This window comes from Ornithodoros turicata, chromosome 3 (genome assembly GCF_037126465.1).
Source record: "Ornithodoros turicata isolate Travis chromosome 3, ASM3712646v1, whole genome shotgun sequence".
Taxonomy (NCBI): domain Eukaryota; kingdom Metazoa; phylum Arthropoda; class Arachnida; order Ixodida; family Argasidae; genus Ornithodoros; species Ornithodoros turicata.
Window position 1 is genome coordinate 5,704,155 of NC_088203.1, and position 25,337 is coordinate 5,729,491.

The 25,337-nt window shown below is 47.0% G+C and overlaps 1 protein-coding gene across 2 annotated transcripts in view; it reads right to left on the bottom strand.

Annotated features, from left to right (window-relative positions):
- Positions 1-229: 229 nt before the first annotated feature.
- LOC135387886 (uncharacterized) overlaps positions 230-25,337 on the bottom strand; it is a 50,911-nt gene continuing 25,803 nt past the window's right edge. The window contains exons 9-14 of one of the 2 annotated variants that reach the window (XM_064617082.1): positions 24,736-25,157; positions 23,104-23,201; positions 20,829-20,961; positions 5,858-6,031; positions 5,672-5,800; positions 230-486 (exon numbers count right to left, since the gene is read on the bottom strand). In XM_064617082.1, coding sequence (XP_064473152.1) covers positions 292-486; positions 5,672-5,800; positions 5,858-6,031; positions 20,829-20,961; positions 23,104-23,201; positions 24,736-25,157 — 1,151 coding nt within the window. In that variant the 3' untranslated portion in view covers positions 230-291. Of the gene's footprint in view, positions 487-5,671; positions 5,801-5,857; positions 6,032-20,828; positions 20,962-23,103; positions 23,214-24,735; positions 25,158-25,337 lie in introns of both variants that reach the window. The other variant, XM_064617081.1, reaches the window with a different exon arrangement.

Below are 25,337 nucleotides of genomic sequence, written 5' to 3' on the forward strand. Positions count from 1 at the left end.
ACTGATCACTTTGGCGTCCACATTTCCTGTACCACCTTCTCAAACCAAGTCAAAAAGGGGCTGGTGTTCGCGGTCACTATACTACGGCTGTATCATGGTGGTTGTTCGAAACTGACAAAAATATCGGAGTAATACCTGACCAGGAACATTCCACGTGAAACTTTCCAAACTTTCCACAAGAAAGCACCAGTGAAAGCCGCAAATAGGGACGAAGAGATCAAGATCTATCAAGAGCGTAATCGATCCGTTTCCAGCTCACACGGCTACACGGAGTTTATTGGGGCATTATTTTTAATAGACGAATGGTCCCCCGTAGCGGTCACGCATGACGTCGTGTACAACCTTCGTTAACTCCCCGTGTACGAATGTGATCGTCTTGCTGCCCGCCTGGAGATTGCAAGTAGTCCCATTGTCAATCCAGTCAGATTCGAAGCTATCCATGAGAATGCACCGGCCATCGGGATACAGATCCAACAGTTCCTCTACCTGCAAAGGAATTTATAAGAAGGTAATCCCAGAAGGTAATCCAAAAAGATCCCAGTCAATACTGCGGACCTCTCTAACAGTAATAATAAATGCGGGCGAGCCGGTGGGCAAGGCTCCGCTTTACCCAGACTCAGGTTTTGTCGACGATTGGCTCATCCGTGGTACATGTTGTATGAGCGAAATGAAATGCATTGGCACCGCAGCACTCCGACGAACGGAATGACAGGTTCATAATGGCTGACACTCAATAGATCTCTACCCGAGAAACGTCATCATGACGTTGGTAGACACACCGAAACCGAAAGGGGGAGAGCTGGGTTCCACGAATGGGCAATTGTTCGCTGCCTCCTATTGAAAGATAAGTAGGACCGAAGGTCGCGTCCTTTTCAGAGACCTTCGTAATCCCCTCAAGACCGTGGCTTTCGGGCGCGACCTTGTTCGCCACTAGCTTTGAACGTAGTTCAACTCTACCAAATTGGTGGCGCTGTAGAACACTATGACGTCATTTGTTTACAAACAGGTAGAGGTCTTGGCAAAAGGGCAAGGGTGCAGGCCAGCTGGTACATGGTGAAAAAATTTGGAACCCGAGGAAGAGACAGAGGAGGGTCGTGACGTGTCGTGTCGTCCCTCCTCTGTCCCTTTCTCGGGTTCCAAATTTTTTCACCAGGTAGAGGTCTATTAAGGTGAGACGATATCGGCTGTGTTCCCTTTTGGTGATGTACAGAATGTAAACCAGTCACAAAGAGTGTCGCGCACTACCAATGCTCGGTGCATCATTTCACTCTGTTGGTAATTATTTGCGGACCACTATGAATTAAAGGGACCATGAAAGGATATTTTACAAGCCCCGATCATTTTCAATTTGTTCCCCTGTACTAAAGCATTGACTCTGTGAAATACGAAGTTGAAAATGGTTCAAATATAGCGAAGATATTCTATATTAACCAAGGGCGTGAACGCCAGCCGCAGCGGCCGGCCCCCGAGGCGAACTGGCCGTGACATCATACACAGAACATGTTGTGGATTCGTGGACGGACATTTGCGAGCGAACTGCAAAATTTGCAAACAAGCTTGCACACTTCGCCGTGAAATATATCTTCACCAGGAGACAAGATTGTATCTAACCGTTGACACAGAATCCTACGAGAAATGGAATATAGTCATTGACTGTCAGCATGGTTACCGGAGCCCGTTTTCCTCTTTGAACTACTACTTTGTCAGAACACACCTCCGTCGGTGACATTTTACGAGCTGCTGACTACCGAACTATCAATAGACGCTGTGTGCGCCGCATAATCTCTTCCTCCATCGCTGACAATTTGCATTTCTGCCATATTTGAAGTGCTTTTGGCGGTAGATATACGACGTCGTTGTTGGCCAAACCGATCGCCGTCGATGTAAGGCTTCCAGTGTCTGTTAGAATGAAAACTGTATAGTATTCGATTAGATTAAGCTTGTAATTATTTATTTATATATTTTTAATTAAGATTAAGAAGATTTTATGATGGTTCAAATGATAGATCATTTTCCCCTATTGTTTACGTGTTGGAGACTGCACCCCACAGAGTGTTCTGTTCTTCGGCGTTAGGTCTGTGGTAGTCACATTTCGGAGATATTAAATTTGTAATTCTTCTCGGTTTTGATAGATTGTTTTGCTATTATTTTCCTGCGTATATCTGACGTTTTTGTGTTCGATGATGTGCAGGTTCGGCTCTCTATTAGTGCTAGCTATTGGGAGACAAAACATATGCAACGATTCCATGTTGCACTTGAAAATCCTTACAACACCCCCAAGTCCCAGCTACGTGATAATGATGAAATTATTAGTGTCGTAATAATGGTGATCACGTCTCAGGCTTTTTATAATAACACAATTTTGTAATTGTTTTAATTAAAGATTGTCTTCTTCAACTAACCCCGTAGTGTCCTTTGTTATACATTTTATTTCCTCTTGTAAACACAAGAGGAAATAAAATGTCGTGTCGTCCCTCTGTGTACATGTGGTCTTTCATGGTCTCTGTTGTGCACAATTAATCATCAGAACTTGTAATTGAAATTAAAGCCCTGCTATTGTTAGTGTCGCAATGATGGTGGTCAATTTTGATTGTTATCATATTGATTAAGAATGATGTCTTTGATTAAAAGTCACGTCCGTTTCTCGTTTTGATAGAACATTGTTTTGCTATTATTTCCCTACATGTAAGTACTGTTTGCTTGTTGCAGGATGCGTCAGTTTTGTTTTTGTTGTTTTGTTGTTTGTTGTGATGATTCAAGTTATTTCCTTACATCTATGCTATTCACTTAATAAGAAACTGATTAATTAAATTTGTGTGATGTTGAAATAAGCTATTTTCAAATTAGCTTCTCTATTGTGCTCGAAATAATTTAGTTGAAATTTAAACTCCACGATTTGCAATGATGGTGTTCGCATATAGGAATATTAGGTATATCCTCGATTAAATGCGCTATTCCATTATAATTTTGATTCATTGAAAACTTGTACGATTACCCTTAATAAAATATATTGTTTCATTCTTTGTGTGATACCTCTTCAATGCTATTGCATCGTGCCTGTAATAAGTAAGTGTGTTCTTTATTATGTGAATTGTATTGAGTTTCTTTTGTTTTGTTTTTGGCTGGATTTTTCGCCTTCACACCATTGGCATTTATAAATATATTTCCACTCGTACTTCTGTACATGACTGTCCTTTGCATGTCTATACTTGCATGTAAATCCCCCACTGCACAGCTCTTGTTGTGCAAGAAAATTTACGATTGAAGTCGGCACGGCCGGAAGAATTGCGCCCAGATGCAGGTCCCCCAAGGTCGCCATTTTCCCATGTATTTGTTCGTATCCCGATGCGTGCAATGCCGGAGGCCGCCCTTAGATACCCCATTGTTACCAGACGTTGGCTTGCGTGGATTGTAGCGCGCTAAAGATCCAGTTGAAGCACAATCCAAGCCAGGCCAAGTCACCGAAGGAGAAATGGACGACTGCAGCGCCTGCGGCGCCTGGTACGACAGGTACGCTACGTGGTGCACGCAGCCGTGCACTAGATCCTTCCGACCGCTCAACACGTTTAAAAACGGGACCAAAAAGTGAAACACGACAGAGAAAGTTGTTATACGCGTTTTATTTGGACATAACGACTAGATTCATTCGCAGAAACAACAAAAACATTTTGCCGCTAAACTTAGCGCGCCGAAGTGATCCGGAACGGCAACAGTGGGGTATCTAGTGGGGGCCTTCTTCGTTGCACGCTTTTCCGAGGTGAGTTTGGGGGACCTGCCCAGATGCAATGGTGGGAACGCTTGGCGGGGTTGCCAGCGTGCATGTCTATGCTTGCATGTACACAGCCCACGCGCCACGAAGTCTGCCCAGACGAGCCGGTGAGCGGCGACGGGCGTCTACTGACCCACGCCTATACTACTGTTCTGTGTGCTGGTGTTGGGTCGCTGTTGTGTTGTTGAGAGATGCCGCGTGGGCGTGCTTACGACGAACAGAGTTTGTCCATCCAACTGCGGTGTTGCATTTGGCTTTTTTTTTACTAATGTCAGCGTGCCCTCGAACAAACACTTAAAATCATTGTTTTGCTGACAGTACGGAGATTTGTGCAGATTTGTTATGTGCTCATTATATATTATGATTACATTCTTATTTGTTGGTATTGCTAGTTAATGATGTAGTTAGAATGGGTACTGCTCTGTGTGATTATAGTGCAGCTGTACTGTAGGAGATCGGGGCGGGCCTTCGCCAAGCTACACGGTGGCTTTTTGCTCCGTCTCCACCACACTATGGAAACAATGTAAGGTCAGGTTTCACCGACGCCGATTAACACGTGAACCGAGATCAGCGGTCCCTTAACAAAAGGCAGCTACCGTGTATTCACTCGAGCGACATTCCCCCAGAAGCGGAAGATGCCAAAAGCGTCATAGCTTTCTGCTGTCACGTGACGTCGGGCCTTCACGTACACTGCTAACCGTGGGGGATATCCTGCTACACGGCCACAAGATATTCCGTAGCAGACGACAGAGAAACACGATGACGGTGTCGTCTGCTAAGTGTGCAGTACGCCACTCCCAATATTCCTCACCGTGTGAATGCTCAACATAACACGGGACGGTACTTCGTCTGTGTAAGCGGTGCTTTTGCTTTTTCTTCCGCTAGAATATTCCGTGAGGATGTCGCTCGTGTGAATACACGGTTACTGGAACATTCATCACGTCACCAACCACCACCAGCGTTGGTGAAACCGAGCCTAAATGAATTCACTTGGAAGTGAATTGAATATGAGAATGGGAATTTTGCATTAGCTCAACTCAGGAATGTGTGTGTAGTTATTGTATTCATACACGTTGTCATCAGTCGTCCAACTCTCAAATTGAATATATCGGTTTTCAACTGTTAATTGGAAGAAACATAGTTAGATAACGCACCAATTTGGGCCTGTTGGTCTTACATAATAAAATCGCTAAAACCGTGCTAGAAACAGTAACTGCAGCGGAAACTGTTTCAGCGGTTTAAATATAACTAACTGTGGAAGAAAACAGAGCGTCACTACTGGGCATTTCGTTGACAGGGCATTGTGTTCCCAATACACAAACATACGCTAGAGTTCTCCCGCTGGATTTTATGAACGTGGATTCTCAAACGATTTATTTGAGCAGAGGGTGCGTTGACTAGCTTGTATGTTCTAAAGTTCAGCACACACGTGCTGAATCAGCTCACACAACCACTTGGATACCGATAATCGTACCCTAATAATAATGCAGCGCTACAGTGGCGCGCGTGTCATCGGGCGCTGATAGGTATCTGGAAACGAGATTATGATGGTCCACTGGTTCGTTGAAAAGAGGGCCGGCACGCACAACGCGTGATCAGAGAACCGGTGCGGTGTGGCGAACGCATCCGTTGTGCGTACCGACCCTCCCTTCAAGGGGGCAGTGGAGCATCCCAATCTCGTTCCCAGGTGTCCATCAGCGCCAGCCGTTCAAGGCAAGTCTGCGCGCCACTGTAGATCAACACTGCATCTGCAAAAATGTTGGCAATATTGCCCCTCCAGCGCAATCTTTGATGCAAGTTGTTCCGCAATCTGAAGGCACTTGTATGAAGTTCTGACCGTGCAGCGAGACCGATATATGATTGAAGCGCGAAATATAGATCTTGTGGGCTTTGTGTTCTCACCTTTTTTTTCAATGTGTCCGTTGTGTCGAACATGTACACTGACTTCATCAGAGGGTGCTTGTACACGTGAGTTTGTGTCGTTGTTTCGAACTCGTACTCGTGCCCCTTCAGCCGGGTTCCGTCACAGAGCTAGGAAACGAGAAAAGACCTCTAAGGATCCTGCTGTCTGCGTTGGCTTTCTCTTACATCTTTTCGACGCAAACGCTTCGCATCACCGATGATTGCCGCAGTCAGGTAGTCTGCCAAGCCACCAATGTTGAAAAGTACTGCGCTGTTGACTGCAGCAGACACTGAGAAACAAGTCGGATTCATGTTCCCTTGTTGTCGGTAGTTCGGCATCTGTGTCTGCACAATGTATCTCTGGGGAGAAATAACGTAATAAGAAACGTTGGGTGCATGTCGGTATAGACAAGGAACGTTATACTGTAGAACGTCATGTATTGTGTTCTGCTTGATACATAACTTTCAAGCTCACAGTGCTGTGTAGAAGAATATGACTTAAAAACGGACCGGCACGACGACCAAGCACGATATAAATACATGCGTTAATAAACGTACGATTGGATAAAGTTCAGTACTTTGAGGTAGAGCCCTGCACGGGCCGACTTTTCCGGGCCCAACCCGCCCGTGCGCATCGAAAAATGGCCCGGCCCGACCAGGGCCCGGACCTTCATATTTTTATGCGGCCCGGCCCGGCCCGGCCCGGTGACCCAGTGACTAGAGCCCGGCCCGGCAGGCCCGGTGACCCGGCGAGTAGATCCCGGCCTAGTATTTCCAGCCGCGACGTACGCGTTTCTGGCGATTATCAAACAAATTTATAAGTAAATTTATAAGGAGAGAAGACAAACATACAAGTGATGGCGGTTTAACACCGTAACCGCACGAGACCAAAATAAATCTAGAACGCATGGGCGTTATCGTTACACTGTCAAGATTTTGCGGAGGTAGAGCATGCTGTCGACAAACTGCTTCTCCCAGTCCCTACCCCTCTCACCATGCTTTGCCAAAGTGATTGTGAAATACGTGAGGAGTGAGGAGCAATGTAAAGTGGCTTTGAGAATGTTCTAGAGGGTCGAATCATATGCATAATGCAGTATCCTTTGCTTGTCTTTGCAAAATATGCACAGGAATGACGCAAGCGCATGATGATATGAACTAATGCATCTCCATTGTGTGGAATTAGCTGCGTGGCCCGGCCGGGCCTGACTCTCGGGAACATATTTGTCGGCCCGGGCCCGGCCCGGCCCGCGGTGCTGGCGTAATTTGTCGGCCCGGGCTCGGCCCGGCCCGGAGCACACAGCCAATAACAAGCCCGGCCCGGCCCGCGGGCCGGGTCGGGGGCCCGTGCCCGTGCAGGGCTCTACTTTGAGGCGCCGTGTCTGTCCTTTTGACGTGAAAACGTCCGTAAGTTCGGTTTGACTGACCAAATCCAGGTAGCTTGCACGTGTAAGATTCTGGCTAACGAGGTCATTGCAGCGACTGACGCAATCGTGTGTTGCGGGTGCGTGCGGGGTACACGTACCTTGCGGGTAGTCCACCTCACAAACGAGGTACCGTTGGCAAGCGCTGGAGAGGTTTTATCTGAACCCTTAGCATTATATCAGCTTCAACTACAATAACCAAAATTTAATAAACTTGAAAATTTGGAGTATCTAGATTTCGTTAGAATGTCGGCATATACGAAACTAAATGTTGTGTTGGTGTCCCTTAGATTATGGGGATTATTTGAACAACGGGTGTTACACTGCCTTCTGGTGAACCGCATGTACGAGAAGCCATTAGTTCGCCACTGTAACCATCGATCCATGACAGGGCCACGACCTACTACTATACTAGAGACATCCGCAAAGCTCCCAACACCGGGGTAGTAGTTCTGGCCATAGATGGGCGAACTCACTCATGAGGGCCCTCATGAGTGCCCCTCGCCCTCACCTCACGCCTTTGAGGTGAGGGTGAGTGAGGGCAAGCCCGCGATCAGGCCATCCGTGAGTGCACTCATGAGGTTCTTACCCTCATGAGGTCTCCTGTGAGTGCGCTCATGAGGTCTTACCCTCACGAAGTCTCCTGTGAGTGCACTCATGAGGTTTTGCCCCTCATGAGACCTCCTGTGAGTGCATTCATGAGGTCTGAGGGGCGCCAGGTCTGTGTGAGTGAAGTCACTGGTGAGGCCTGATGGGTGCGAGGTCAGTATGAGTGCATTCAGAAATGAGGTCAAATGACGCTTACGGGACGTGGGCAAACTATGAAGGCCCTAGTGATATGGTTCCAGCGATCCAGCTACCAGAAGTATGCACTGTAAAGGGTTGGTGTGCCCCGTTTTTAGCAACTTCGTTTACGTCGCGCTGGGAAGACAGCAAAGCGTCCTGACCTGAGCCTTACTTGGCGATATGGTTCCATCGAACCACCTACACGCAGTGTGCACTTTAAAGGGCTGGTTTTCCCGTTTTTAGCAATTTCGTCTATGTCGCGCTGGGAACAGAGCAAAGCATCCTAAGCTGACGGATTAGTTGGTGATATGGTTCCAGTGACCCATCTACCGGCAGGGTGCACTTTAAAGGGCTGGTGTGCCCGTTTTTAGCAATTTCATCTACGTCGCGCTGGAAACACAGCCAAGCGTCCTAAGCTCACGGATTAGTTGGTGATATGGTTCCAGTGACCCATCTACCGGCAGGGTGCACTTTCAAGGGCTGGTGTGCCCGTTCTTAGAAATTTCGTCTACGTCGCGCAGGAAACACAGTCAAGAGTCCTGAGCTGACGGATTAGTTGGTGATATGGTTCCAGTGACCCATCTACCGGCAGGGTGCACTTTCAAGGGCTGGTGTGCCCGTTCTTAGAAATTTCGTCTACGTCGCGCAGGAAACACAGTCAAGAGTCCTGAGCTGACGGATTAGTTGGTGATATGGTTCCAGTGACCCATCTACCGGCAGGGTGCACTTTCAAGGGCTGGTGTGCCCGTTCTTAGAAATTTCGTCTACGTCGCGCAGGAAACACAGTCAAGAGTCCTGAGCTGACGGATTAGTTGGTGATATGGTTCCAGTGACCCATCTACCGGCAGGGTGCACTTTAAAGGGCTGGTGTGCCCGTTTTTAGCAATTTCATCTACGTCGCGCTGGAAACACAGCCAAGCGTCCTAAGCTCACGGATTAGTTGGTGATATGGTTCCAGTGACCCATCTACCGGCAGGGTGCACTTTCAAGGGCTGGTGTGCCCGTTCTTAGAAATTTCGTCTACGTCGCGCAGGAAACACAGTCAAGAGTCCTGAGCTGACGGATTAGTTGGTGATATGGTTCCAGTGACCCATCTACCGGCAGGGTGCACTTTAAAGGGCTGGTGTGCCCGTTCTTAGAAATTTCGTCTACGTCGCGCAGGAAACACAGTCAAGAGTCCTGAGCTGACGGATTAGTTGCTGATATGGTTCCAGTGACCCATCTACCGGCAGGGTGCACTTTAAAGGGCTGGTGTGCCCGTTTTTAGCAATTTCATCTACGTCGCGCTGGAAACACAGCCAAGCGTCCTAAGCTCACGGATTAGTTGGTGATATGGTTCCAGTGACCCATCTACCGGCAGGGTGCACTTTCAAGGGCTGGTGTGCCCGTTCTTAGAAATTTCGTCTACGTCGCGCAGGAAACACAGTCAAGAGTCCTGAGCTGACGGATTAGTTGGTGATATGGTTCCAGTGACCCATCTACCGGCAGGGTGCACTTTAAAGGGCTGGTGTGCCCGTTTTTAGCAATTTCATCTACGTCGCGCTGGAAACACAGCCAAGCGTCCTAAGCTCACGGATTAGTTGGTGATATGGTTCCAGTGACCCATCTACCGGCAGGGTGCACTTTAAAGGGCTGGTGTGCCCGTTCTTAGAAATTTCGTCTACGTCGCGCAGGAAACACAGTCAAGAGTCCTGAGCTGACGGATTAGTTGGTGATATGGTTCCAGTGACCCATCTACCGGCAGGGTGCACTTTAAAGGGCTGGTGTGCCCGTTTTCAGCAATTTCGTCTACGTCGCGCTGGAAACACAACCAAGCGTCCTGAGCTGACGGATTAGTTGCTGATATGGTTCCAGTGACCCATCTACCGGCAGGGTACACTTTAAAGGGCTGGTGTGCCCGTTCTTAGAAATTTCGTCTACGTCGCGCAGGAAACACAGTCAAGAGTCCTGAGCTGACGGATTAGTTGCTGATATGGTTCCAGTGACCCATCTACCGGCAGGGTACACTTTAAAGGGCTGGTGTGCCCGTTCTTAGAAATTTCGTCTACGTCGCGCAGGAAACACAGCCAAGCGTCCTGAGCTGACGGATTAGTTGCTGATATGGTTCCAGTGACCCATCTACCGGCAGGGTGCACTTTAAAGGGCTGGTGTGCCCGTTCTTAGAAATTTCGTCTACGTCGCGCAGGAAACACAGTCAAGAGTCCTGAGCTGACGGATTAGTTGGTGATATGGTTCCAGTGACCCATCTACCGGCAGGGTGCACTTTAAAGGGCTGGTGTGCCCGTTTTCAGCAATTTCGTCTACGTCGCGCTGGAAACACAGCCAAGCGTCCTGAGCTGACGGATTAGTTGCTGATATGGTTTCAGTGACCCATCTACCGGCAGGGTACACTTTAAAGGGCTGGTGTGCCCGCTTTTAGCAATTTCGTCTACGTCGCCCTGGGGACACAGCCACGTGTCCCGAGGTGACTCATTACTTCGAGATATGATTCCAGCGACCCAACTACAGGCATGGTGCACTTTAAAGGGCTCGTAGTGCACGTTTTTAGCAATTTCGTCTATGTCGCGCTGGGAACACAGCAAAGCGTGCTGATCTGTCTGATGACTTGGTTATATGGGTCCAGTGACTCAACTACAGGCAGGGTGCACTTTAAAGGGCTCCATGGTGTGCACGTTTTTACCAATTTAGTATACGTCACGCTGGGAACACAGCAAAGCCTCCTGAGCTGACTGCCAAGTGTCCTGGGCTTTGCTGTGTTCCCAGCGCGACATAGACGAAATTGCTAAAAACGTACACTACGAGCCCTTTAAAGTGCACCCTGCCGGCAGTTGGGTCGTTAAAACCATATCACCAAGTAATCAGTCAGCTCAGGACGATTTGCTGTGTTCCCAGCGAGACGTGGACGAAATTGCTAAAAACCGGCACACCAGCCCTCTAAAGTGCACACAGCCGGTAGCTGGGTCCTGGAACCATATCACCAAGAAATCAGTCAGCTCAGGACGCTTTGCTGTGTTCCCAGCGAGACGTAGACGAAATTGCTAAAAACCGGCACACCAGCCCTCTAAAGTGCACACAGCCGGTAGCTGGGTCCTGGAACCATATCACCAAGAAATCAGTCAGCTCAGGACGCTTTGCTGTGTTCCCAGCGAGACGTAGACGAAATTGCTAAAAACCGGCACACCAGCCCTCTAAAGTGCACACAGCCGGTAGTTGGGTCACTGGAACCATATCACCAAGTAATCAGTCAGCTCAGTATGCTTTGCTGTGTTCCCAGCGAGACGTGGACGAAATTGCTAAAAAACGGCACACCAGCCCTCTAAAGTGCACACAGCCGGTAGTTGGGTCACTGGAACCATATCACCAAGTAATCAGTCAGCTCAGTATGCTTTGCTGTGTTCCCAGCGAGACGTAGACGAAATTGCTAAAAAACGGCACACCAGCCCTCTAAAGTGCACACAGCCGGTAGTTGGGTCACTGGAACCATATCACCAAGTAATCAGTCAGCTTAGGACGATTTGCTGTGTTCCCAGCGAGACGTAGACGAAATTGCTAAAAACCGGCACACCAGCCCTCTAAAGTGCACACAGCCGGTAGCTGGGTCCTGGAAGCATATCACCAAGAAATCAGTCAGCTCAGGACGCTTTGCTGTGTTCCCAGCGAGACGTAGACGAAATTGCTAAAAACCGGCACACCAGCCCTCTAAAGTGCACACAGCCGGTAGCTGGGTCCTGGAACCATATCACCAAGAAATCAGTCAGCTCAGGACGCTTTGCTGTGTTCCCAGCGAGACGTGGACGAAATTGCTAAAAACCGGCACACCAGCCCTCTAAAGTGCACACAGCCGGTAGCTGGGTCCTGGAACCATATCACCAAGAAATCAGTCAGCTCAGGACGCTTTGCTGTGTTCCCAGCGAGACGTGGACGAAATTGCTAAAAACCGGCACACCAGCCCTCTAAAGTGCACACAGCCGGTAGCTGGGTCCTGGAACCATATCACCAAGAAATCAGTCAGCTCAGGACGCTTTGCTGTGTTCCCAGCGAGACGTAGACGAAATTGCTAAAAACCGGCACACCAGCCCTCTAAAGTGCACACAGCCGGTAGCTGGGTCCTGGAACCATATCACCAAGAAATCAGTCAGCTCAGGACGCTTTGCTGTGTTCCCAGCGAGACGTGGACGAAATTGCTAAAAACCGGCACACCAGCCCTCTAAAGTGCACACAGCCGGTAGCTGGGTCCTGGAACCATATCACCAAGAAATCAGTCAGCTCAGGACGCTTTGCTGTGTTCCCAGCGAGACGTAGACGAAATTGCTAAAAACCGGCACACCAGCCCTCTAAAGTGCACACAGCCGGTAGCTGGGTCCTGGAACCATATCACCAAGAAATCAGTCAGCTCAGGACGCTTTGCTGTGTTCCCAGCGAGACGTAGACGAAATTGCTAAAAACCGGCACACCAGCCCTCTAAAGTGCACACAGCCGGTAGTTGGGTCACTGGAACCATATCACCAAGTAATCAGTCAGCTCAGTATGCTTTGCTGTGTTCCCAGCGAGACGTGGACGAAATTGCTAAAAAACGGCACACCAGCCCTCTAAAGTGCACACAGCCGGTAGTTGGGTCCTGGAACCATATCACCAAGAAATCAGTCAGCTCAGGACGCTTTGCTGTGTTCCCAGCGAGACGTGGACGAAATTGCTAAAAACCGGCACACCAGCCCTCTAAAGTGCACACAGCCGGTAGCTGGGTCCTGGAACCATATCACCAAGAAATCAGTCAGCTCAGGACGCTTTGCTGTGTTCCCAGCGAGACGTAGACGAAATTGCTAAAAACCGGCACACCAGTCCTCTAAAGTGCACACAGCCGGTAGCTGGGTCCTGGAACCATATCACCAAGAAATCAGTCAGCTCAGGACGCTTTGCTGTGTTCCCAGCGAGACGTGGACGAAATTGCTAAAAACCGGCACACCAGCCCTCTAAAGTGCACACAGCCGGTAGCTGGGTCCTGGAACCATATCACCAAGAAATCAGTCAGCTCAGGACGCTTTGCTGTGTTCCCAGCGAGACGTAGACGAAATTGCTAAAAACCGGCACACCAGCCCTCTAAAGTGCACACAGCCGGTAGCTGGGTCCTGGAACCATATCACCAAGAAATCAGTCAGCTCAGGACGCTTTGCTGTGTTCCCAGCGAGACGTAGACGAAATTGCTAAAAACCGGCACACCAGCCCTCTAAAGTGCACACAGCCGGTAGTTGGGTCACTGGAACCATATCACCAAGTAATCAGTCAGCTCAGTATGCTTTGCTGTGTTCCCAGCGAGACGTAGACGAAATTGCTAAAAACCGGCACACCAGCCCTCTAAAGTGCACACAGCCGGTAGTTGGGTCACTGGAACCATATCACCAAGTAATCAGTCAGCTCAGTATGCTTTGCTGTGTTCCCAGCGAGACGTGGACGAAATTGCTAAAAAACGGCACACCAGCCCTCTAAAGTGCACACAGCCGGTAGTTGGGTCACTGGAACCATATCACCAAGTAATCAGTCAGCTCAGTATGCTTTGCTGTGTTCCCAGCGAGACGTAGACGAAATTGCTAAAAAACGGCACACCAGCCCTCTAAAGTGCACACAGCCGGTAGTTGGGTCACTGGAACCATATCACCAAGTAATCAGTCAGCTCAGTATGCTTTGCTGTGTTCCCAGCGAGACGTGGACGAAATTGCTAAAAAACGGCACACCAGCCCTCTAAAGTGCACACAGCCGGTAGTTGGGTCACTGGAACCATATCACCAAGTAATCAGTCAGCTCAGTATGCTTTGCTGTGTTCCCAGCGAGACGTAGACGAAATTGCTAAAAAACGGCACACCAGCCCTCTAAAGTGCACACAGCCGGTAGTTGGGTCACTGGAACCATATCACCAAGTAATCAGTCAGCTCAGTATGCTTTGCTGTGTTCCCAGCGAGACGTAGACGAAATTGCTAAAAAACGGCACACCAGCCCTCTAAAGTGCACACAGCCGGTAGTTGGGTCACTGGAACCATATCACCAAGTAATCAGTCAGCTCAGGACGATTTGCTGTGTTCCCAGCGAGACGTGGACGAAATTGCTAAAAAACGGCACACCAGCCCTCTAAAGTGCACACAGCCGGTAGTTGGGTCACTGGAACCATATCACCAAGTAATCAGTCAGCTCAGGACGATTTGCTGTGTTCCCAGCGAGACGTAGACGAAATTGCTAAAAACCGGCACACCAGCCCTCTAAAGTGCACACAGCCGGTAGTTGGGTCACTGGAACCATATCACCAAGTAATCAGTCAGCTCAGGACGCTTTGCTGTGTTCCCAGCGAGACGTGGACGAAATTGCTAAAAAACGGCACACCAGCCCTCTAAAGTGCACACAGCCGGTAGTTGGGTCACTGGAACCATATCACCAAGTAACCAGTCAGCTCAGTATGCTTTGCTGTGTTCCCAGCGAGACGTAGACGAAATTGCTAAAAACTGGCACACCAGCCCTTTAAAGCCCTTTAAAGTGTACCCTGCCGGTAGTTGTGTCGCTGGAACCATATCATCAATGCCTCCTAATTTGCGCACTTCTGGTATGCGTCATTTGACCTCATTTCTGAATGCCCTCATACTGACCTCACACACCTCAGGCCTCACCAGTGACTTCAGTCAGAGACCTGGCGCCCCTCAGACCTCATGAGTGCACTCACAGGAGACCTTATGAGGGTAAGACCCTCATGGGTGAGGTCTTTCGTTTGTGAGTGCCGTGAGGGTGAGGGCCTGCGCTCGGGAGGGTGGTGAGGGTGAGGGCGAGTGAGGGCCACTAAACTATAGTAGAGTGGACTGCGTTGACAACGACGAAGCAGTGAGAGAGAGGGAGAGAGAGAGAAAGAGAGAATAGCGCGTGCTAAGCAACAACCTGTGTAGCACGAGAGACGGTGGCAAGGGTGACAGTGTCATTCCCTCTCCCCAACAATGCTATGTGGCGCTTGCAGTGGCCACTACCCACTATCCCACGACCCGGCACTCCCATAGGCGATTGCGAGCCGTAGAGTAGAGTGCGACTCTGCTGCGCGCAACATATGCCACGACCTAAGCAGAGCACGACACACGACGTAGCACGTTCAGGACTTTCAGTCAATCACACGATGTGTAGAAAGAACAGCTCTTGCAACACGGCTGTGTTCGCATGTGTGACGCAATCCAAGAAAGCCAACTGTGGGTGACGTCGACAGTGTTGTTTCTGAGGCGACAACAAATCTGTAGAGGATATAGCCTTTAATATATGACGGAGCCATGGCCAGAGCCAAGCCAGAGCCGAAACAGTGGCTGCTGTCGTGCTGGCCACGCGTAGCTTGCCACCGAACGGGAGAGATAAATATATCACCTGTTGTGGTAACAACGAGGATGACGAATCACCTTCCCATGTGATGGGCCATCTGACGTTCATGCTCTTCATGCTCTTTTCCACGTTTGCAGCCACGTTTGCAGCATTAAGAAAGCAATCAGATCGAATTATCACATATACAAGCAGTCTATATCGCCCGATTCATTACGGATTTGTTGAAATTACAACAGTTGAAATGGAAAGTACATAAAATATCTTATCACGTGACATGTTCCACTACAGCGTGTGCACAATTATTTTCTTCTACCAGTTCTTGCAATGATGTCGAATGAGCAGAAGCTCAATATTGTCGCACAAGGTCTGATGTATCATCACTTATTGAAACTCAACCAACGTATCAATTGCGGTGGACCACCGGACGATTTTCATCTAATACGCCATCTCTCTTGTACGCCATTCAAGAATCTTAATACAAGGAAAGGAAACATCAATAAGAGGCTGTGCAAATTCATCGCAACAAAGCGCAAGTTACTGAAGCAATACAAAAATGGCGACAGCGATATCGCCTGCATTAATCAACGCTGGATTCAAGCGCCCTATAATAAGACTACTACTACTTGATGTCTTCTGAGTTCGTCAATCAAGACAACGAAAAACAGTTTGGAATAGAACAACTGTAATTTATCGAATTAAACAATAAGAATAAATACAATAATTGTAATACTCGCCATTCACTTGATGAATTCTACACATCGAAAACAGCTTATTAGTACATGGCTAGATGGGACAATGATTGATAAGGAGACGGATGAATGGAATCAGCGCTGACAATCAAAGATGTTTTACACGACTACACTCCATACAACATCGACGTCCGAAGGACAGAATCGGAATCGAAGAGGAATCGGTCATTGGAATTTAGAGGCATGCTACATCAATCTTTCTTTACAAAAGAGGATCACTAATCTTTTGCGAAAGCTTATTTTACGAATTAAATTTGCACACTCTACATATTTCTCAACAGTTGGACAGTTGACAATACATGTTGAAAGGAATCTATTATCAAATGACGCAATGCAAGTGAAGGATTTTACAAGCATGATGCGCAGACGGAGTCACTAGCATAAGGGTCACTACAAATGGAAAGGAGATATTTTAGAAGTTTTTAGCTCATGATGAGCAAAACGCGAACTCCACACCAAAAGATCATTTTCTTGTTTAAATTTTCAATGTCAAAACAATACACTCTTTCTTACAATTTTTTAAAGATATAGATTAAAAAGCTGTCCATATAGTAGTCGCACATTCTATACAAGATATTTGTTTGCACATAACTGCTAAAATTTATTCAGTAAGTGCTGAATTAAAATTTGAACGGGTGCCGCAATTTACGGACTGACTTGTAGAAACTAATTTCACAATACGCAAGCTTTAGCTCGCTCACTTTGACACGCGAAGGTTTGAATTTAATCGAATGGATTGATATTTTCTATATACACTATAACGTAATACGAATTCTCTATGTCGTTGATATTAAAAGTTACCAATATTTTTCGAACGAAATTTACTTAAAACTTGAAGAAATGGTCACCCGGGTCGAGCCTCATTATGAGCTAAAAACTCCATTCCATTCCATTCCATTTGTAGTGACCCTTATGCTATGACATTGCGAATAGGATGATAGTTTTTCAGTATGGCTAAGGAAAACCTCAGGTACATTTTGTGAATTGGATCTACGTCTATGTGTGATCTGTGCTGTGTGCTTTGGTTAAGTTTGCAAAAGGAATATTTGCTTATTATAATTAAGATTACATATCTTCCATTTTGTTTATGCATCGTGCTCATAGTGTAGCGGTTAAACATTTCTGATGACAGTTGTGTGATCCGATTCTCCCAAAATGATTGAATTTGTGCGCCGCGTGTTACGATGATTAGAAATGTAGACTCCGTCTGCGCGTCATGCTTGTAAAATCCTTCACTTGCATTGCGTCATTTGATAATAGATTCATTTCAACATACAGGGTGTCCCAGAAAACGTGTCATTGAATTATAATAAAAAAACTACGCCACCTAGAATCATGCGGTCAACGGCATTTGTTCTTATTAGGTTTTTGCCACCCCCTAATGTGAATGTCATGTACTCCAAGTTTAATTATGTAAATATTTGCGAAATGAACTCGGAAATTTGCCAAGTAAAGGTCACTTTTTTACCCCACCAATATGAAGAGCGTGCCGAATTCACTCAAATTCGTGATAATTCAGTGATATTCACGAGCTATCCCATCGGAATAAATAGCCGAATATCATGCTTTTCGGAGCACCGGACCATAGCGCGCGATGACTTTTTGAGCGCAATCGCTCTCAGTGCGACGAAAGGAGGTTCCGAAGCCAGCCCACAGAGTGATAGTAGAAAAAGTAACAGTTCCTAAAATGGGGGGAGGGAAAGTATTATCCCAGCGAAAGTCGGACGTGATAAGCCGTGCCTGTTTTATCTCTTTCTGCGATGTTGGGGAGGGCTGGGTTTCCAACCTCCTTTCGTCGGACTGACGAAGATTACGCTGAAAAATTCGTCGTGCGCTATTCTGTGCGACCTCCGTAGAGCATGATGTTCGGCTATTTTTTCCGATGGGATAGCCCCTGAATATCCCTGTCAATTATCATTAATTTGACTAAATTAGACACGCTCTTCACATTGGTGGGGTAAAAAAGTGACATTTACTAGGCAAATTTCCGACTTAGGCGACGTTACACGACATTCACACGTGGAAGTGTCAAAAACCCAGTAAGAACAAACGCCATTGACCGCATGACTCTAGGTGGTGTAGTTTTTTTGTTATAATTCAATGACACGTTTTCTGGGACACTCTGTATACTGTCACCTGTCCAACTGTTTGAGAAATATGTAGAGTGTGAAAATTTAATTAGTAAAATAAGCTTTCGCAAAAGATTAGTGGCCCTCCTTTGTAAACAAAGATTGATGTAACATGCCTCTAAATTCCAATTAGCGATTCTTCCTTCGGACGTCGATTTTGTATGGAGTGTAGTCGCGTAAAAATTGTCAGCGCTGATTCCATTCATTCGTCTCCTTATCAATCATTGAGTTCAACCTATAGCCATGTACTAGTAAGCTGTTTTCGATGTGTAGAATTCATTAAGTTAATGACGAGTACTACAACTGACGGAAAGGAGGTGAAACACAGGTATAGCCGATTAGGCAGCGGCGGTTTTCTAACTTTCACTATTTATCCCACAGAGAAAGGGACCAAATGGCAGTGTCAACATAAAATTTTGGGGCATAATACGTCCTCTAACATCTACTTTTGCTTTCCGACACTGTTCCTATGTGTTTTATCTTCGTTACAAACCCCGCAGTTTATCTGGGCGAACCCCGTATTTCTCAGTAATTCACCCTCTCTCTCTGATCTTCGTCGTTGCACTCCATCTGTACAAAGGAATGGCATCAAGGGAGCAAATCCTTGGGCTTCTTAGTACTCATCATATACAACAGCACACACACACAATTCAAACTGCAAACCGAGTGCAGAGAGTGCGAGATTATCAGAGAGAATCATACCCTCTACTATAGTTTAGTGGCTAGCGCGGCCGGCGGCATACAACGCGCTAGGACGTCGCCTGCGCAGAGTAGAACATGTGCCATTTTTCGCCGACGGTCGCAGGTCACTGCTGACGCACGTCTGACTATAAACTTTCCGGATCGCTACACTCAGTGTCTGACTTCAGCTGTCGCTGACTGCGACCCAGCAAACCATTAATATCCATGGGACATCCCTACAAGGTCGCGAACGTCCTGAATATCTCGAGATCCATAGGATATCTATGCGATATCGCACAATTTCATTGGGTTTTGGGCTTACTCCAGTAAACAACAGATGTCCCTGGTATGTTGGAAGGATATCGCGCTCTGGATGTTTGAATGTCCCATGACAAGCAGCCTGCAGATCCTAGGGATATCTATGGGAGATCCAGGAAATATTTGTTTGTCCTTATAGAGATGTTCACCTGAATTAAAAACACAGTAGTTGATAGGAAGGGATGTCAGAAATGTTGTTGGGTATACTGTGGGTTGATGCAGAAACACAGGGATTGCGAAGATACATCCTCGTCACCGTTACAAATGGTTTATGCCACGCTACCCCTAACGAACGTGTGTGTAACGATTTGTATTTCAATATATGTTCCATCCAGCTCGCAAATAGAGGTATACTGCGGGTTTTTCCAAGTGCTCCAAGTGAGGCGGATTGGGTTCGGCACTTATGCTGGCGTGTCCCACGGTGTTGCTGTACTGTGATGAATCCTGTTAGGCTAAGGTAATGTTTTTGTTTCCAATAGTATCAAATGGGTTAAAACACACAATAAATATTATTTGGTGGAACACAGTTGCAGTGGTCTCTACGCACTCTAGAAACACTAAATATCTTATGCACAAAATTGTTAAAAGCAAAGTATGTACGATATTCGTAATCTCCCGTATATATCCAAATATCCGTGACAGACGTCGCAGGGACTTTCAGTGGATCTACAAACATGGCAGAAATGCTAGTCGCAGGGATATCGCATGGATGTAAAACGGATCTGTGGCAAACTCCACTGGATATCCAAACGTCCTGGACGAGATATCTTACGGATATTTGCTGGATGTATCTGGTTTGCTGGGGACGCCAAAAATGTTTGGACTATATCTGCGCCTTTACATTGTTTCGAAGATGTGCCACTTGAATTTGCAGTTGCGCGGTACCTCTAACGTAATCACGGTACTGTTTGACGCTAGACAGGCAAGTGGCCTGGTCGTGGCTGGACGTGGTTTATTTGCATCACTTCGTTCATGGATAATAATAACCTGAGCAAGGATTTACACGAACATACACGTATGTTCGTGTTGCTCATACTCAAGCTTGTTTCCGTCATGTGTTTCGTCCACCACCTAGACTGCGTTTACGCTAGTTAATTAATTCAAGTAGTTCTCGAGGCCCGCTTATGGCACGTCCATTGTTGTGCAGGCCACGTAATTTGCGTGTAACTCCTTTGACGATGAAAAAAAGAAAAAAATCGCTAGGAAGCAACCGAGCTGGTATTATTTTGGTAAGATGATGCATAATGTAAAACCTCGAGACTAGGGAACACGATTGGACAGACACAACACGAAGTCTCTTCGTGTTGTGTCTGTCCCTTCGTGTTCCTTAGTCTCGGGATTTTACATTATGCATCTATTGACAACTTCACAACTAACATTGACAGCGCACGCCCGTATAGTTAGAGGCCCCCATACGTGAAGAATCGTGAACACGAGGAATTAAGCACTCCGGACGATTGATCTTTAACAAGCACAAGCTTGCATGTGGATCCTGCGCAAACGGTCTAGAAGCGCCCCTATGGACCAGTAGCCTGCTTGTGCCCCTGATTCATCTTGCTCATTCTCTTCTTCAGTACCACTCGACTTGACTGTGCAATTATACACTTTTCTGTTTCATTCCCCAATTGACGAGTGTGTCTACCTAATAATGTCGTCGGATATTCCAGTAGAAGTGGATTTTTTTTTCTCGATGCAGCGCGCACATTCTAGAGTCAGCGTAGGTGAGTCGGAACCGTACCATGTCTTTAAATCCAGGAATGCTCCGGATTGGGTTCGGTGCATTGAAATATTCTTTCAGGTCGGTTTTATCAAGTGTCTTGCTTGTATCACCAGTAGTGTTGTGCGATGACAGTCCGGTGATGTCCACATTCCTAGAGGGAGAGCCAGACCGTTAACACCAATTTTTTTTAGTAATGTCGATAATCGTTATTAGTAACCCTGATTGCACTATGAAGTAGAGCACACGCTATTAACGTTTTCACGTGAACAGGTTACGCTCAATTGCCTGCCTGTTGTATATAACGCTACAAGTTTCACTCCACATTTAGCATATTCCACAACCCCCGAGTTATACTACCCTGGAGGTAATGCTGCTTAGCTAAACAAGATTGGCAGGGCAATCACGTCAGCGTGTTAGGCGTTATCAGCCAACATTCATTTGGGGTCGCGTATGGGAAGTAAAAGGTGGTGCCCTTGCGAGCCTCTCTTGTGAAACGAGGCACTGAAGCGCATTCTTTTCACTTGCACTGGACTGCACTACCTTGGACTCCATGCAAGACGGGTTTTCGGGAGCTGCACTTTCCAGCTGAAAGGAACTTTATTAGTAATGCCTTTCTTTTCAACAGGAAAGTGCAGCACGCAAATAACCCCTTAGAGTTCTGGTGCAAGAGGTGCAAACGAAAAGAATGCACTTTACAAAAGCATTTGTTCTTTAGCGAGAAAACCATCGAGACTCGTCACGTCACTGCGCTTGAATCCCATCTCTGATGTGTAAACCATCAGTCAGTCGAACCATTCTCTGTATTTCCTAGCTCTAAACAGAAGCCCAAAATCGTCTCACCCCCAGGAGCCCATACCGCTCGTTAAATGGCGTCACTTCGGCCGGTGATTGGCCACGAGCTCTTGCTCGAGCCAATCAGAGAGACTATGGAGCGCGCAAACCATATAAATGTAACGATAACGACTGACTGCGTAAACATTGAAACTCGAGGCCCTGGCATTTCTGAACGCTGGGATATATCATACCGTACCCCCAACACGAGTACGAAGGAATGCCGTGAATCTTTGTCGCGTTTGCAGAAACCCTGTTGTTCCAATACCGTATGCGGTGAACATTCACAATCGGCAGGGAGGCAGGCACCGTAGGACACTTCCGGCATAGAAAGGAAACGGGACACCTTGTGTGCCCATTCTGTGTACTTCGTTTCCCGTGACCAGTGGTTGCGGTGCTGAGACTTCTTAGTGTGCATTCCGAGGGTGTCTCAAACCCTGGACTCTTATTCTAGAAATTGCTTTCGTGGTAACCGACCATGTGAGTGTTGCAGAGTAGAGTGTACTGTTAGAGGCCCAGTTCAACGGAAAGTTTTTCGGTATTCACCTTTTACCCTGCACCGAGACTCGACCGAATGAAAGGAGATCAACTGTGAAGAAAACTTTGATGTATACTGCACACCAGCAGTTTGCACTTCAGATGTCTTTGCAGGTTTCAAACACGCCCGGACAAGCCGCGCTCGGTGCAGTGTTGTGCCCGCTATTCAATTTATGTAGCGCGATACTAGCGGCGCTAAAAATTTACGAATGTAGCGCAATTACCCTTCCGCTACTTTCTCGCCGATGGCCTATGATTATGTGCCGTATATAACGCCAGCCAGATTCCGGGCTGAGCGACGGCCGCGGCTCGACTTATTTGAGTCGGGCTTACATGATCTGACAACGAGTTCACTGGACGTACTTTCGTGTCCAATTTATTTTATTTTCTCCGTCAAAAGTAGCGGTAGCGGAGGCAGTTCCGCTACTCAAAATTGTAGCGGGAAAGTAATTTCCCGCTACAAATACCAAATGTACCGGAGTTACATCTCCGCTACTGAAAAAAGTCGCGATTACAAGTAGCGGCGCTACGCACAACACTGGCTCGGTGTGAAGTTTTCTGACGGCAAGGATCAGCGCAAAGCACCGAAAAATGGATTACGATAAACTTCCTATGAAACAGGAAGACAAAGCGCACACTGTTCAAATGAGCAGCCTGTGCAAGATTCACTTTTGTTTCTTCCGCATTTCAGCAAGAACACGAGAAAACTATGCAAACACCGTTAGTAGGAACGAGTGTTCCGATTTTTCCTGTAACCTTGGAAACCCAATGCGCACTGTTGTTTCCCCAACCACGTGAAATTCGCAAGCATTTGGAGGCCATGCTCGTGTCCTTTCCTTGTTTCCCCTGTGTTCCCCTTTTCCCTGTTTGCTTTCCTTTGTTCCCTTCGTTTCCCCACAGCAGAGAAAAGTGTAATATGTCTCACCTGAGGAAAGCGACAGCAGTATCCCGGTTGACATCTGACCAAGCAGCTGCAAAGTGCATGAAGCTCATGTTGGATGGCACCATATCGGTTCTCCATACCTGCAATAAACACTGCATAGCATCTCACGGATATAAAAACCACAGTTCGAGGTAACTCGTTACTGCAAGGAAGTTCCTTTTTTTTTGTAACTGTAACTGTAATTTTGCGCCTTGGTAACTTATTGAGGATCCCGTTACTTTTTCAGGTAACTTGGGCAAAGTAACTTAAGTTCCAAGTTCCTTTTAATTCGCGTTTCACTCACGTCCACTTATTTTCTTGCTTTCTCTCCGGTTCTTTCGTGGCATTTTATGCCGTTGAACGTGATATTCAATCAATGACAGTATTCTATTCAGGAAGTAAGAACCGCTGCCATTGAAATGAAGAAGAACCATCGTGCGCCCACAGGGAGTAAGATGCAAAGCGTTCAAATTGTTGTAAATAAACGAAAACGATCGAAGCGTGTACCCCTCCGCAGGCAACTGAAGGTCAATCTCTACTACTCACGCGCGCTGCACCTGTGTAGTGCTATTTTGTGTGAGGAGTAACTAGGAAGTAACTCCGTAGCTGGAGTGTTACATTTCAGGCTGAAGAACTTAAGTTATTAACTTGGTAAGGTTTTTCACACGGTAACTTAACTCGTAACGAGTTCTTTTTTGACGGGTAACTTCTCAATCTACGATAAAAACCGTCGCAACTAAAGTCCCAAACGCCGCATAAATTTAGTCGACCTGCTCTGTACTCCGCACTATTTCCCTTCACTACATCATGTTGGAAAATAGGTTTGTGGGGTTAGGGCATTAGGATTGTGTGCAATGATGTGTCCTGAGGCAATATATGACGCTCAAACGCATTTGCAAGTATCTCCCCAGATATGCGCGGTTAGTACGGTTTGAATGCACAGATGGCAGAACGAACACATTAGTCAGCTGAGCCAAAATATGTCGTGATTTCGATAAGCAGAGTCACGTCCACAGATAGACTGATGTCTCCAATGTTGTTAATCACATGCGGTTTCATCAAAGTCTGTGTGTCTATGCGCATCGTTCATAAAGCATGGTTCACACTAGTGCATTCTGCTGCGTGCGGATGCGTGAGGGCGCTGGTTACCGTCTGCCGCCTTCCGAGCATGCGCAGCAGGTTTCTTTCTACGAGACTGTTTTCCACATGGCGGCCACCGGAGTGGAAATCCCGCTCGGCCATATATACGCCATATATACGCCAATTGGTGACGGACGCAGGTATGTGAACAGCGGAACGATTGCTTACAACGCACGCATACGCGCGTGAACCATGCTTAACGCCATGTTGAATGCACAGTTGCCTTTCAACCTTCCCGCTCAAATCAACGCTTCACACCTCTATCCATGAAATTTTGCCCCGAGCTGAAATGTGTGCCCGACGACATTACGACACAGTACAGCACAATAAGCGGCGCTTGAAAACCTGCGACTATTCGCATTCCGACAACGAGACCGACGCTTGTCAACGGACTACTACGGACTACTACAACGGACTACTACAACGGACTACTACAACGGACTAACCACGTGTGCGAATGTTTTTCCATGTATCCCTATCACCAAACGTACTCACGTCGGACAGATCACCCATCACACCTTTAGCAGGAGGTCCAGCGACCCTTTGGCTTTGGAGTATGGTGTTGATAATGGCAAATCCATCATATCTGTCCGTGTAAGTGGTTGTTTCGAGTTTCGCGCGGAATTTCTGTTTTACTTCATCCTTAGTCCAGTCTTGCTCACCGACCATTCTCCAGAAGAGGGAACCTTCTATGCCAGCATACCAGGTGCTGTTCATAAGGTCATCTCGTCGGAGTTCATCACCTTCGTCATCAAGGTTCTCGTCCAAATCAACCAGCACCTTGTTTGGAGTAGACCTATCACCAGACAACCTTAGGTACACGAAGTCTGTGCAGGTGAACGACGTCGAAAAGCCTTCGCGCAGCAACTCTGTGCTCGTTATTGGATCTCGGTAAGCGCAGATAAGCGAGAAGGTACCTGCAAAAATTTACACTTTTTGTGTTGTACACTTTTTTTTGTGTGTGTACACCCATATAAACAGTGCAATGTTATAGAGACGCCTGTTGCAATAAAATCTGGCTTCAAACTGGGTAGATTATTTTCAGACATCAACGTTCCGCTAAATCAGTAACGAGGTACATGAAGTCTGAAAATAAC